Consider the following 15,346-nt stretch of genomic DNA (forward strand, 5'->3'; position numbering starts at 1 on the left):
TGCCAGCATTATGTCACCTGATATTCAGTATCCAACCCTGTATGGTAAATACTGACATTCTCTTGGAAAGGTTGCACAACGCATCCAAGGGACAGTCCGTGAATGGAAAAGCTGGGATTTGAACGTTAGGCACCTGATTCTGAACCTCAGGCTCTTACTCCACCACCTTCAATTCATTCCCACCACAGGGCTCAGAATGCCCCTCTGGAGGGGACTAAAGAGGCCTAGACTGAGCTAGGCTCCTCTGTCCATGGGATTCCCAAGGAAAAAATACCGGAGCAGGTTGCCATTTCCTTCTCCAGGGGATCTTCTTGACCCAGGGATCAAACCCGGGTCTCCTGTATTCCAGGTGGTCTCTTAACACTGGCAAGCGGATTCTTTACCAACTGAGCCACAGGGATGGCCAATTACCAGGCACCAAAGCCAGGGTCCTGAACCCTGGGCAATTCCTGCCCTGGGGTCTAGATATAGAAACAGTCATTTGGTTCGTTTTTGCCAAAAAAAAAAAAAAAATTATGTGCTTAGTCTACACATAGAGCTGGAATGGTGGGGAGTGGAGCTCAGTGATAGAGCATTTGACTACAAATGGAGCTGGAGGTGGAAAATTATGCTAATGAATTCTATTCAAAATCTTCACTTTGTGCATTTTAACGAAGATAAAAGGAACACTCTATTACCCAAGCAGGGGCTCCCCCTGCTGGAAATCTACTTTGAAACCCATACATTGTAATTGACTCCTTGAATTACCTCCTTGGGAATGGAATGAGAAAAGCACCCATAATTTAACCTTGCAAGACTGACATCCCCTGTCTATGTGGGTAATGAAAGCCTTTCTGGTAGTTATGAAGCCGAGTTGCTGATTTAGTAAAGTGAATGTTCACTTGCTCTAAGATGAATAGGGTGAGTATAGAAAGATGCTATAAGTCTTAGGGAGGCACTCTTGGAGAATGGTTTTCTTGTTGTTAGTCTTAATTTGGCAGGCAATAAAGTTATCCTGGGATACACCTAATGGAAACCAAAGGAGCACAAAGAATAAAGGGAATGATTTTTCATTGAGTTAGGAAATGTGTCTTGGCTGCAGTCCATTGGAGATGGGGACTCACCGTATATTTCTCAGAGATCCAGGTCCTGATAAATAGTGTAGGAGCCTCAGGATGATTCCATGCGTCTCCAGCTCTTAAACCTACATGCCTGCCCGCTATGGATCAGTGGGTTGAAGATTTTACGTTGTAAATCTGAATGCAGTAATAAAGCCTGGGCATTTTAAAGTTTTGTTTTCGCTTTCTTCTTGGCTCCATTTGGAATTCCAAAAAGAAAAGGACCAATTTAAATTCCAGACAAGATCCACTTGAAATTCTAAACATGTGGAGTTAAATTTTGGAGTCCACTGATCAGACTGTGAATGACAGCGTCTAAACGTCACTACCAATTATGTCAGGTCGATAAGTCAATCGATTGTGAACTGTCACAATTTCCAGCAGTCACTTGCCCAGCAGTGTGCCTTACGTGAAAACTGCCAACTGTACAGAAAATGAGAACCCCCACACAGTACCCCAGAGAAACAAGTTAATGTTTTCTCTGTACTAATACGGATGGACTTCATGTCACTTTTCCATCCTCCACACACACACATCCCGAAAAATCAATCTTATTTACAAATGTAAATACCTTAATAAAATATAAAAAGCCTTAATAAAATGTAAGCAAAAATAAGCCAAGAAGGGGCCTCCCTGGTGGCTCAGGGGTGGAGAACGCACCTGCCACTGCAGGAGACACGGGTTCAATCCCTGGTCCGGGAAGAGCCCATATGCAGGGGAGCAACTAAGCACGTGGGCCTCAACTAGGGAAGCCCTGATGCCCTGGAGCCCACGCTCCACAACAGGAGAAGCCCCTACACCACGACTAGAGAGTCGTCACACTCACGGCAACCAGGGAAAAGCCCTCAAAGCAACAAAGACCCCGAACAGTCAAAAATACGTAAATAAATAACCCATCAACATCAAAAGAATGCCACTTTCCCAAAACTGGCCTTTATTTCATTTACAAAATGAATGAGTCAATATTAAGAAAACTATTGATAGGATTCGCCAGAGTAACTGGTTAAAGGTATAACAAAATTAAGTCTTCTTGATAAAGATTGTGGAGAAGGAAATGGCAACCCACTCCCATATTCTTGAACGGAGAATCCCATGGACAGAGAAGCTTGGTGGGCTGCTGTCCATGGGGTTGCAAAGAGTCGGACACGACTGAAGCAACTTAGCAGCAGCAGCAGATAAAGACTGAAAACATTGCATAATGTGTAATATAATTCTTAGATAAAATTCCTATTAAGCTGAGAATCAGAAATACGCACTTACCAAAATAAATTATGTTTAAACAAGTTAACTATAAGCATCAGCATTTCCATTAAATTCAAGGGGGAAAAAGTGAAACAGTGTTTACCATCCCAACTATTACTTGGCATGTGCTGGAAGATCTAGAAAATCAATCAGATAATTTTAAAAATGAAGAACTGTAAATATGGAAAAGGAAATAAAAGCATATTACCTCTTTTTTTTCTGTCTTTGCACTGCTGTGATTATCTATGTAAAAAGCCAAGATAATCAACTGGATAAATATGGAAAACAGTAAGACAATTCAGTCAAAGAAACAATTATAAAACTGGCTAAGAAAAATCCATGTTTCCAACACACACACAGGAGCTAACAATAAAACACCACAGAATAAAAGAAATTCATAAAGGCCATAAAGCATGTAAATGCCTAGAAATAGAGTTAATATAAAAGTATAGGACCTATATAATGGAAACAAAAAAATGTTATGAAGGTGTAAACAAAGATCAGACTCATTAGAGTTTGTTCAGACTGGGAACATGCCTGAAATGATATCAATATCTCCCTGTTGACATTCATTTATACATTTAAATTAACTCTTTTGGAACTTCCCTGGCAGCCCAGTGGTTAAGACTCTGCTCTCCCAATGCAGGGGGCCTGGGTTCAATCCCTGGTCAAGGAACTAGATCCCACATGCCACATCAAAGATCCTGCATTCAAATAAATAAATAAATATAAAAAATTAAATGACCTCTTTCAAAATAAATACTGAACTTTTGTTTTCGGAACAAAAGGGCTTTCTTGTAGAATAGCTTGTAGCATCTTATAGAAAGACAGATTCTTCTGGCCAAGAATTATTAGAAAATCTGGATTAGATTTTTCCTTCTGTTTGACAGCATCAAGAGATACCAAGGCCTCCAGGATTCAGGAGCTCGCAGGTGTGAGAAGAAACCCACCCCCCCTCATTTGGACCAGTCCAACATCTTCTGAATTCCTGCTGAAAGAATTTGCCAATTAATAAGCAACAGACCAAGAAACTGAAAAGCTGCCCTGAAACCACTTGCTGAGGGCAGGAAGGCTAACATCGTTCTCAGGAGCTCAAAGAGCTGGGAGACAAAATTGGAGTTCAGGGTTGCTAAGACATGAAGTGTTCAAGGTCCTGGAGAGAAGACAATTGCAAAGAAGCCAGCCTCACCCCTGTCTGCACTCACCATTTCCTAAACGGTACCCTCCCTGAGTGCAAAGCACAAAGCAACTGTCAGGAGGGTGGTTTTGAATCAAATTTCCATTGCTACAAATTCTTAAGATTGCATTATTTCTCAGAAGAGCTCAAGGATGGAAAATAAATGTCATTAAAAAAATCCTCTGGGAAAACTCAAGATTCTGAGTGAAGAACTATGTTAACTGTTCGTCTCCAATATCCTGTTGTGCTTTAAATTGCTCAGAAGGAGTAAGAATCTCTTCCCTTTAAAATATAGATCCAAAACCACAGGGAAAAAAAAAAAAAGAGGTATTGCTTTCCAGAGAGAACAGACTGAATGAGAAAATTAGGAACAGCTACAGCAGACAGCTGTCCCTTTTCTTTTTTAGAAACTTTATTGAGATGTATTTCTCCTCCTATACAATTGACCCATTTTAAGCATACGATTCATTGGATGTTAGTATATTCACATCTGTGAAAAGGGATGCAACCATCATCGCAATCCGTTTTAGAACATTTCATCAACTCGAAAGGAAACATCACACATGTTAGTTTTTACAACCCTACATCCTCACCCACCTTTTCCCAGCTCTAAACAAACCATAGGGGACTTTCTGTCTCTAAAGACTTTCCAGTTGGGACTTTCATGGAAATTCAATCACATAAAAATGCAGTCTTTTATGACTAGATTCTTTCATTTAGCATAAAATATCCTAGGCTCGTCCATGTTGTAGCACATAGCAGTATCTCATTTCTTTTTGTGGCCAAGTAGTAGCCCGGCACATGGACACTTTTGTTAATTCATTCATCAGCTGATAGACATTTGGGTTGTTTCCATCTTTAATAATGCTACCATAAACATCCAAGGAACATACAAGTTCCTGCTCAGACATATTTGCTCATGTCTCTTACATGAGTATCTAGAATTGCTGGGTCCTAGGGCAATGCTATGTTTAACCCTTTAAGGAAATATCAAGGTTCTCCAAAGTGGTTGTACCATTTCCATTCCCACCAGCAGCATAGCAGGTTGCTCAAGGATGGAAAGCTCCAATTTCTGCACCTCCTCATCACCCTGTGCTATCATCACACTTTTCAACCCAAGCTCACCTAGTGGGTGTGGACTAACAGCACCGAACCATGGTTGGATTTGCATTTCCCTGATGACACATGATGCTGAACATTCTTTTCAGTTGCTTATTAGCCATTTGTATATATGTGGTTATTCAATCACCAAGTCATGTTCAACTTTTTGTGACCCTGTGGACTGTAGCCCACCAAACTCCTCTGTTTATAGAATTCTCCAGGCAAGAATACAGGAATGGGTTACCATTTCCTCCTCCAGGGGATCTCCCTGATTCAGGGACTGAACCCAGGTCAGCTGTGTTGCAGGTAGATTCTTTACCATCTGAACCACCAAGAAGACCCCTTAATTGGATGGTTTGTCTTTTTATTATTGAGTATAAGAGTTCTTATACTTGCTGGAAACAGGAGAAGGGGATGACAGAGGATGAGATGGCTGGATGGCATCACCAACTCTATGGACATGAGTCTGAGCAAGCTCCAGGAGTTGGTGATGGACAGGGAAGCCTAGCGTGCTGCAGTCCATGGGGTGGCAAAAGAGTCAGATACAACTGAACAACTGAACTGAACTGACTGATAAGAGTTCCTTATATATATTCTGAATACAAGTCAATTTCCAGATAAAAGATTTACAAGTATTCTCACACTTAGAAAATAATCTATAGCAGACAGGTTCCCAGATCAGAAAGACTGGCTTGTGGATGAAAGATCCATCACAGTCACATACAAAGGAACTGGTAGCAAGTACCTGATTCTACTCAAGTGTTTTTATTTTAACATGCGTCTGTATTTGGCAGTCCTCATGAGGTATGATTAGAAAATAAAGCTCACTGTCAAGAGTTGGTGTGATTTTTTTGGAGACTAAAGCTGGCCACAGCTAGTACATTTTTTTAAATATGCATGTCCTTTTCTTGGCAATATCCTTACCAGGAATTTAGCACTTGGATGTACTCTTAAAATGCACCAATACTCATGTGTAAGGATGTTCACTGACGTATTTTGGGTAATAATAAAAACCAGGACACAATCAAAGTGCTTATCATTGAGGAGTTGGGAAATCAATGTCTGTGCAGCTCCGCAGTGAAATACTATGTGGATTCTGAAAGAATGAAGCAGAGCTCACTAAAAATAGAATAAGGTATATGTTGCTATAGAAAGATCTCCAATTTATATCCTTACTACAGGGAAAGAACAGCATGGTGTAGAATAATATGAGTACTTTGCTCCATTTTGTGGAAATCTTACAAATATTTGAATAGATATCTATGTGGGTATCCCCTTTTATCCTGGAGGAAATCATAAGCCATGTCTTCTAGTTACCTTTGGCAAGAGACTACAGGAAAAAAAAAGAGGAAAAGAGGCTTTCGCATCTTATCTTTCCCTCTGGATAATTTTAGGATGTCATGATCCTAGACTTAGTTTTTTTTAATTCCAAAAGGTTTATCTGGATGGAGAAGTAAATGGCAACCACTCCCATATTCTTGCCTGGAGAATTCCATGGACAGGAGCCTGGTGGGCTACAGTCCATAGGATCGCAGAGTCAGACACGACTGAGCGACCAACACACTTACATGGATGGTGAGATTTGGGCCATTTCTGGTTTTCTTCTTTGTTCTTAACTGTATTCATTTTAAATTTCTAGTTAAATGTTATAAAGAAAGCTTATGAAATGAAAGTGTGTATCTTCAGTGTTCGAGCTCATGAAGTGAAATTCCCAGTTTTCAGTCACCTCACGGCCATCTGTGCCAACTTACCCCATCTATCCAAGTCAAAGCAGAGCGTGCGGGTTACTATCAGAAACCTTGGAAGGGAGAAGGCCTTCCATCACAGATGTTCAAAGACATGGGAGCATGAGGTGCCTGAAGGTGGCCTCATTCGACATCCTTGCTACTCAGAGTGTGATCTGGGCCGGCGGCACCGGCATCTCTCAGGCTCTAAGTTGGAAATACAGCACCTCAGTCCCCACTCAGATCTGATTTTACAGGACTACAGGACTCCCAGGAGATTCAGTAGCAGATTCAAGTCTAAAAGCCCTGGACGAGCTCAGAGCTTGTCACCCCGAGCTGAATGCTGCAGTCACTGGCGAGGTTCTTTAAGACTATCCAGACAAGATGGGTCCCACCACCAGCACAAGGAAGCTGCATCTCTGGGTGAGCCCTGCACAGGCGATTCTAACATGTAGGTATTGATTCCCCAGAACAGCCAACATCTTCCAATACACCTCTAACATGACTTTGGGGATAAGCACTCATTTATAGAGTATTGTCTACCCGCTGGTCCCTAGGCTAAATGTTTTATACACGTTGATCACCTCCTTTTAATCTCCACAATCTTGTAAGCTTGGAATCAGCATCTTCATCTCACAGATAAGGAAATAGAACCTTAAGAGTTTAAGGAAACTGTCCGGCCTCACATAGCCGGCAAGGGGCAGAGGGCAGGTTCAAAGCCAAGGTCTCTAATTTATGTGTACCCTGAATATTCATTGGGAAGACTGATGCTGAAGCTGAAGCTCCAATACTTTGGCCACCTGATACAAAGAGCCGACTATTGGAAAAGACCCTGATGCTGGAAAAGATAGAAGGCAAGAGGGGAAGAGGGTGGCAGAGGATGAGATGGTTGGATGGCATCATTGACTCAATGGACATGAATTTGAGCAAACTGGGAGATACTGAAGGACAGGGAAGCCTGGCATGCTGCAGTCCACGGGGTCACAAAGAGTCAGACACGTCTGAGCCACTGAACAACAACATTGTAACATAGTTAATTCTCTGCTGTGCCTCTCACTAAAATGTCACCTTGGAGATCAAGAAGTATGTCCATCAATATATGTGCTGGATAATGCTGAAGAACAGCAAGGTCATCATTAGCTCAAAGTATTGAGGAAAAGAAAATGTGAGAGTGAGACACAGCTTGGGACCCTGGAGCTGACAGCACAGTGACCCCAGCTCCCTGGGGACAGCATGGGGAGGAGTTGGTTCTGACTAACGTCTGACCTGAAAGTCTGGCCTCAGATCATCATCATGCAGATGATCCACTGACAATCCACCAGATCACACCTGCCCCCCCAAAGGTTAGGGACCAGCACTGCTCATGCCAACATCTCATACATTACGTGAGTGTGTGCGGTGCTCCAGACCCCATGTGGGTCATCAGAGGCCAGAACAGGAGAAAGATGATTTGGCTAAATAACACTTGAGTCCCTCCAGCCCACTTGTAGGGTCTGTTTCAGCCACAAGGGCTAGCCTTTCCAGCTAGCAGATGTTTGCACAGGCTTCTAGAAGGTGTAAGATGCCCCTGGGAGCCTGGACAAAGGTGAAGATTCTGGTTCCTTAGCACCAAACTACAACCCAGATCATCTACCCAACAGCAGCTTCACAACCCTCTTCCATCTGCTCCAACATACACCTCACACCCTCACCCACAAAAACCCATGAGAACTCAGTGAGTTACTCTGATGTTTATTTTAATGCATCTTAGTCCACACAGTTGGTATAAAATCAGAAAAAGCAAAGCAAAAAAAGAGGGAAAAAACAAGGTCTGGAGTCTTGGCATCAGAAGGGCCCCGTATATACATCTACCGTTGGTGGCCAGTACGAGTCATTGCCAGACAGTCCTTGGAGGCAGAGGACAATCTAGACTCCGCCATATCCTGGGATCCCACCGTCCCAGCGGGTCTAGAAGCTTGTCCGGATGCTCCGACCATAAGGAAATGTGGGCGTGATAAAGGCGGTGCATTGTTATGTATTATAGTAATAACAGCAGCCTAGCCAGGTACAAAAGCAGTTATAAACCATGTATATTACACAGAATTATTCAGGTCTCCATTCAACTTTATGTTGTAAGACTGTTAATTGAATTTCCAGTGAGGCGTTTAGACGATTAGTGACCGTAAGGAATGGTAAATGGATAGCACCACTTCGTAGGTTGGTTGTCACCGATTCCTAACCTAGACGCGCGACTGGGACACCGCGTCCTCTCCAGGGCAAGGGTTCCAAAGCCACAAGCCGCGACTCTCCGAGGGCTCCAGTTTGGGGGCTTTGTTGAGTGCAGGTAAGGCTGCACACAGAGGCGTGGGCAGCGCGTGTCTGTGACACACGGCGGGTCACCCACAGTTAAAGGCTTTGGGCCGTTGAGGGTTTCTACCCACACTTTGGTTTTCTAAATGAGGTGGAGTGGGAGGGAGGTAACTTCTTTCAGATGAAGGGGAAGGGGCGTGATGGGCTTACTTTCTTTCTGGGCAAAACAAACAAAGAAAAAAGAAAAAAAAAAACAAAACTGAGCTTGATTATATGGTTAGGATGTCAAGTTCCTTAGCTACTTTAAGGTTCAACCCAAGGCTGATGGTCAACACGTAAAGCAAACAATACTATGTACATATATGTAAAAAGTGTTATAAATAGGTTTTATAAACCGTCGATATTATATACATCTTCAATCAACACTAACCACCCCCCCACCCCCCGCACTGCTTTCTGTTTGGTTTGGTTTGAGTTTGGGTTTTTTGGCTAGCTTGGTTTTTTTTGTTTGTTTTCCTGGCTTCTGGTTTGCTTCCTCCCTCCCCACGTGAGCTCAGAGCCTCGGCCGTCCCATCCCCGGGCCTCATTCACGCTTCCGCAAGATCACATAGATGACACCGCTGAGAAGTGCCAGGGGGAAGGCCACCCAGGCCAGGATGTAGGCGAAGCCATAGGAGCCGTCCGAGTTGAAATGCCATTCCGGGTGCCGGACCGTGTAGATGGACGCCGCGCTCATCACGCACAGACCTGGGAAGGAGAGGGATCAGTTGGGAGTGGGAGGGGTCACCACGGGGCAGGGACGCTGCACCACCCCCAACCCAGACTCCCCAAGACCCTGGGCACCTCCCCCACCCACTCCTCTCTTCCCCAAACTCCAGCTCACCTCATACTTGCACACACACATATATACACACCACACACACACACAGACACACACACACACACACCACACACACACATACACCACACACACACACACACACACCACACACACACATACATACCACACACACCACAGACACACACCACACACATACACCACACACACCACACACACACCACACACACATACACACACACCACACACCGACACACCACACACACAGACACACACCACACACACAGACACATACACCACACACACACACACAAACACACACCACACATACACACACACACCACACCCCCCACACACACACACACACACACAACAGGGCACGCTTCTCTCTTTCTTAGGAAGAAGAATGTAGGCTGCAGGGAGAGAAGGCAAGTCCATCTCAAGCAGGAATCTGCCAACAGACCCAGAACTGTGAGGAGGAAGGGGAAGGTACAGGAACCAGCAAACAGTCTCTCTCTGTGTCCAGTCCACCTGACCCAGGTCACGGGCCCCTCAGCCTCTCTCCTGCCTCATCTCCCTTAACTGTCACCCATGGCCAGTCAACACGAGGGCACCAGCGAGAATTCAGGTATCAAGAGAAGCCCATCCATCTCTTTGCAAGGATGGCTGGCTGTGGAGCCCCTGGAAGCTGTGAAGCGTTCCATAGACGGGTGGTAGCGGTCTCTGAAACCACGGAAAGCGACACTTTATCATTATCTGAGTGGCACTCACGCCAAGCACAGGGCAGAAGGCTGTGCTGACCCCCGTGGCAGGATCAATACATCAGAGACAGAGCAACAACGCCCGTGGGCACTGCTAGGCAGACAGAGGAACACGTGGAGGGGAACAGGGTGGTGGGGGAAGAATGCAGGAGGAAGGACACAGCCAAGAGAGGAGGCAGTCACGGACAAGCTTCATGGCGCTTGGTCCCTTTCAGCTACCCGTAGTCCCCCAAGGTTGGTCTGCAGCCCAGACGAAGGTGAGAAGGTCTCAGATGGGCAGGCCTGTCGGCCCACCCCTGCTTCATTGACCATGCAGCCTTTGGGGTGGGAGGGACAAGAAAAACCTCCACCTGGGACCTCACACAGCAGGCAAGTTCCAGCGTGACGGTCCCTGCCCACGGGGACAGTCAGCATCCCTGCGGGGAGGGGTCCAGTGAGGTCAGCACCCCAGCTCCAGCAGCACAAAGGCCACTCTGTCCCCTCCTGAACACAGGGGCTTTGACAGGCTCTAAGTGACTCTATTATGAGTCCAGCAAGCATGTGGGATGCCTGTGGGTCCAGGGCCCCCCAGGCTGGACCACCTACATCTAACCTCACTGCTATTTGGGCTATTTCACTGGACACTGTGGCTCTGTCTGAACAAAGTGCAGAGGTGGGAATGTGTCACGTTCAACGCCCCGATAAGACTGTCCTTCTGCAAGTCCGAGAGAGGAGACTCCCACTGCATTGCCCCCCCACCTTGAGGGAGCCACACAGCAGGCCTGAGACCCCCAGGGGGTCAGCTCCAGGACCTTCCACCTCCTGAAAGCCCGGGAGACGCGAAGACATCTGTGTCCACAGGGGTGTCATAGGTGGTGAACTGTCATGGAGGGGCAGTGTTGACCTGCTGGAAACACACTGTATTTGCCTCGAGGTCCATGGCTCACCTCAAGTGTGCTAATTCATTGTCTGACCTACCTAATGAGGGCAGAGCTCTCAAAGGGGAGGCCTGACCAAGGGAGAGGGAGGTTTAAACAGAGCGTCCGAAGGGTAGGATGGTGCCCACCCTCTTGGCAGGGCTTCCAGATGGGACCCATGTCCACCCAGCATGGAGAAATGCCATGACACCTGTGCGGACCAGCTGGGCCCAGAATTCCCCAGCAAACAAAAAAGAGCAAAGACAAAACACTCCATCTGTGACCTGGGGGAGCAAGAGAAACAGCACGCACAAGTGCAGTGACTGAGTCGATGACTTAATTATGTGACATCCGCCCTGGGAGAATCTCAGAAGTAAAGGAATTTGTGCTTAGCTTCAAGAAGCCATAAGCTTATACACTTACAAACCAACGAGAAGACACACTACTTGATAATTATTGTTGTCGGGAGACTGATGTTTTAGGGAATATATCATTACGAGGCTGTCTGTGTGCAAAGCAACAGTCGTGCCCTGGAATACAGAGCAGGCAGTGTCATACAGGAATCCCAAAAAGTCAAACACCTTCCCCCGTAAGGGGACTGTGGCTCGAGTTCTCAGCCACCAGTAGGTGGGGAACCTTTATGAAGGTTCCCGTGGAATAGGTAAGCCGCTGTCCCTCCTTCCACTCTCAGCCTCCAAGTGACCCCTGTAGCCTCACACATCACCCCCCAGCCTTACAAGATGCTCATCCTGGCCTGGCCAGGGCGACAGCTGGGACGAGTCACCCAGAACCAGCGTTTCTAAACGTGGTCTCTGACTTAAATCGACTTCGAACCACTCAGAACAGAAAGGGCACTGGGTTCTTATTCCTCCCCCAGGTTTTTATTCTAAACGCCCTTTTGTTGCTGTTCAGTAGCTAAGTTGTGTCCGACTCTTTGCGACCCCTTGGACTGTCGTCTGCCAGGCACCCCTGCCCGTGGGATTCTCCAGGCAAGAATACTGGAATGGGCTGCCATTTCCTCCTCCAGGGGATCTTCCCAACCTAGGGATCAAATCCACGTCTCCTGCATTGGCAGGCGGATTCTTTATCATTGAGCCCCCTGGAAAGCCCTTTTTAAAAGCATCCCCTTTAAAAAAAAAATGCAGCTAAGATTGAGAAGCACCAAAGAGGATGACGGGGTGCCTCTCGAAACGTCTTCAGGAAACAGCCAAACTGAGAAATATGTAATCAAGGAAAGATAGTTCTTACAGGTGAGACTCTCAGCTTATTATAAGTGGAGAAGGGATGATGCAGCAAGACAGGCAGCGCCAGGCAGGGACGGCTCCCAGGTCTGTAGTCAGCGGAAGAGCTCCACACAACCTTTCACCTGCCTTCCCTGCACGCTCACATGCGTGTCTGGAGTCCACACAGCCAGGCCCTTCAGCTGCAACAGCCCCGGGGATGCTCAGTGGATTCTGGGGCTTCCACCCAACAGGGTGCAGTGTTTAAAGAAGCATCTGCCCTGCCCTGAGTGGACCTTGCCTGCGGTGGGCAACCTGCCTGTGGACCGCACCCCGCAACTGTGGACCTACTTCCTTCTTTCCTCCCTTCCTTACTCCGTTCTACTCTTCTTTTTGTTTACTGCGTGGCTGTTTTTGCTTTCTGATTTGCTCCTTGATATTTAGGGGTAATTTCTCGGGCTATCACCAGCCTTTGTCACCAACAACCCTCCCCGAACTGTCCCCCTAGTTTGTTGCTGCTGTTGTTCAGTCACCCAGTCATGTCCAATTCTTCGCAATCCCATGGACTGCTGCATGCCAGGCTCCTCCGTTCTTCACTGTCTCCTGGAGTTTGCTCAAATTCATATCCGTTCAGTTGGTGATATCATCCAACCATCTCATTTTCTGCCACCGTCTTCTTTTGCTTTCAATCTTTCCCAGCATCAGGGTCTTTTCCAATGAGTTGGCTCTTTGTATCAGGTGGCCAAAGTACTGGGGCTTCAGCTTCAGCATCAGTCCTTCCAATGAATATTCAGGGTTGATTTCCTTTAGGATTGACTGGTTTGGTCTCCTTGTAGTCCAGGGGACTCTCAAGATTCTTCACCAGCATCATAGTTCAGGAGCATCAATTCTTTGGCACTCAGCCTTCTTTATGGTCCAACTCTCACATCCATACATGACTACTGGAAAAGCCATAGCTTTGACTAGATGGACCTTTGTTAGCAAAGTGATGTCTTTGCCTTTTAATATGCTGTCTAGGTTTGTCATAGCTTTCCTTCCAATGAGCAAGCATCCTTTAATTGCATGACTGTAGTCACTGTCTGCAATCTCCCTAGTTACTGGATCCTTTAGATCATGAGAGGAGAAACACACAAGAGCAGGGTTGTCAGATGCTAAAAGTTATGAAATCTCTAAGGGAAGTCCCCACTCTCTTAGATTCCCAACTAGAGTGGAAAGATGCTTCAGCAAGTTCAAATGCAACATTCTAGAGAGCTGAGGTTTCTTAGACCAGCTCTCGGGTTCTTTTGCCCAGAGGGAACAAGCATGGAGCACTCTTCGACGTATAGAGTACAACTGCTATTCTGGATCAACACTCTAATTCAGTAACTTCCTATTCACAGAGGGACTGCTAAGCTGACAAACCAGTAACCGAAAATGAAGTCTCATGAGAGATAAGAAGCTAGATCTGGAAGGGATAATGCAAGAACAAATCAAGTGCTTCTAAATTCAGAGGTTTTTGTGGCAGAGTACCGAACGGCTTGGACTGAGTTCGGAGAAGAATCCAAATGGTGAAACAAGTAGCAATGAGTAAATAAACTTTAGATTAGAAAAACTCAATGCCTAAGAGTGTTCAGGCTGCAAGGAAGTACTGATCTCTGCACTCTAGTTTTGACTGAAAATGACCTTGCTAAAAAGACATTGTTAGAGAATTTTAAGCTAAAATACCTCAGAGGAAAAAAGATAACATACTCCCTGCCTTGAGATGCCCCTTCAACAGTAATAAGTTCACTCCATTCTGATGTTTTCAGTCTGACTACTCATCAGTTCTGACACATAGACTCATTCATCACAGGTGTTTGGGACCTTGGGGATCAAAAAGGATGTAGATTTGAATTCATCTTCCATGGTCAATCAGGTTCAATGAAAGATCACATAAAAAGTAGTTTCTGCCTTGGATCTTGTGTTCATTAAAAACTGGAGTGGATTCTGAATCTCTAAATATATTCATTCCACGTGGGATGGGAGGAAGTGGGGACATCCCAGTGTGCTTGCATGAGCTGCGCTTTCATGTAGCCTCTCCTGGTCTCAACTTATTTATCAGTAACATAACAAGAGTGTATAGAGCAAATATAAGTATTTTATGAAACTTCTGCTTCCTACATCTGTGTCCCTTTTTCTTGAGGACACAGTCATTGATACAGAGGAGATGATCACCTCTGATATCAAACGGTAAATAGGGACCCAAAGAAGAAATCCCAGAATACATCCTAGTTCTCTGTTCCTTCTGGGTGACTGATGGTCTCTGCTCCTAACATCCCCAGAAATGATTTCTCACCACAGAATTAGTGCTTTAATAAAGCTGGAAACACCCGAGAAGCTTAGCTGGTATAATGAAACCTGGGCAACTAGCCAAGCTCTATTTGACTTTGAAATTCCAAACTGTGCACATTGACCTGCTGTATTTAGGGATTTGAGGAGACACGGTTTTCTAGTTTACTTCCTTTTTCCAGGGAAAGGTAACTCTCTGTCTTCTAGAAAAGGGTCATCGACGTCCAACTTGAGGCTGTGTCTTGTCATACAGCCCTGCATAAGCCATGAGATCTGCCTGCCCGTCCATCCATCCATCTAGGACGTGTGGGCTGTTTTCAACCCTCCAATGACTGCTTGTGATCCAGCAACTAAACAAGAGATGCTACCCACTGCCCAATCAGGGGTCAGAATTGAGAATACTTTACAGTCCCCAGATGTACTCCAGCACGTACGAGGTTTGTGGGTTATTAGCCTGGACTACTGCAAGGAGATCCAACCAGTCCATTCTGAAGGAGATCAGCCCTGGGATTTCTTTGGAAGGAATGGTGCTAAAGCTGAAACTCCAGTACTTTGGCCACCTCATGCGAAGAGTTGACTCATTGGAAAAGACTCTGATGCTGGGAGGGATTGGGGGCAGGAGGAGAAGGGGACGACAGAGGATAAGATGGCTGGACGGCATCACTGACTCGATGGATGTGAGTCTGAGTGAACT

General features: G+C 45.7%; 1 protein-coding gene across 4 annotated transcripts in view; it reads right to left on the reverse strand.

Moving 5' to 3' along the window:
• Positions 1–8,056: 8,056 nt before the first annotated feature.
• The window catches only part of PMP22 (peripheral myelin protein 22), a 28,342-nt gene continuing 21,052 nt past the window's right edge, over positions 8,057–15,346 (reverse strand). For all 4 annotated transcript variants that reach the window (XM_019981726.2, XM_019981727.2, XM_019981724.2 and 1 more), the window contains exon 5: positions 8,057–9,377. In XM_019981726.2, the coding sequence (XP_019837285.1) occupies positions 9,214–9,377 (164 nt within the window). In that variant the 3' untranslated portion in view covers positions 8,057–9,213. The remainder of the gene's footprint in view (positions 9,378–15,346) is intronic.

Source organism: Bos indicus, chromosome 19 (genome assembly GCF_029378745.1).
Source record: "Bos indicus isolate NIAB-ARS_2022 breed Sahiwal x Tharparkar chromosome 19, NIAB-ARS_B.indTharparkar_mat_pri_1.0, whole genome shotgun sequence".
In the NCBI taxonomy this organism is placed as follows: Eukaryota; Metazoa; Chordata; class Mammalia; order Artiodactyla; family Bovidae; genus Bos; species Bos indicus.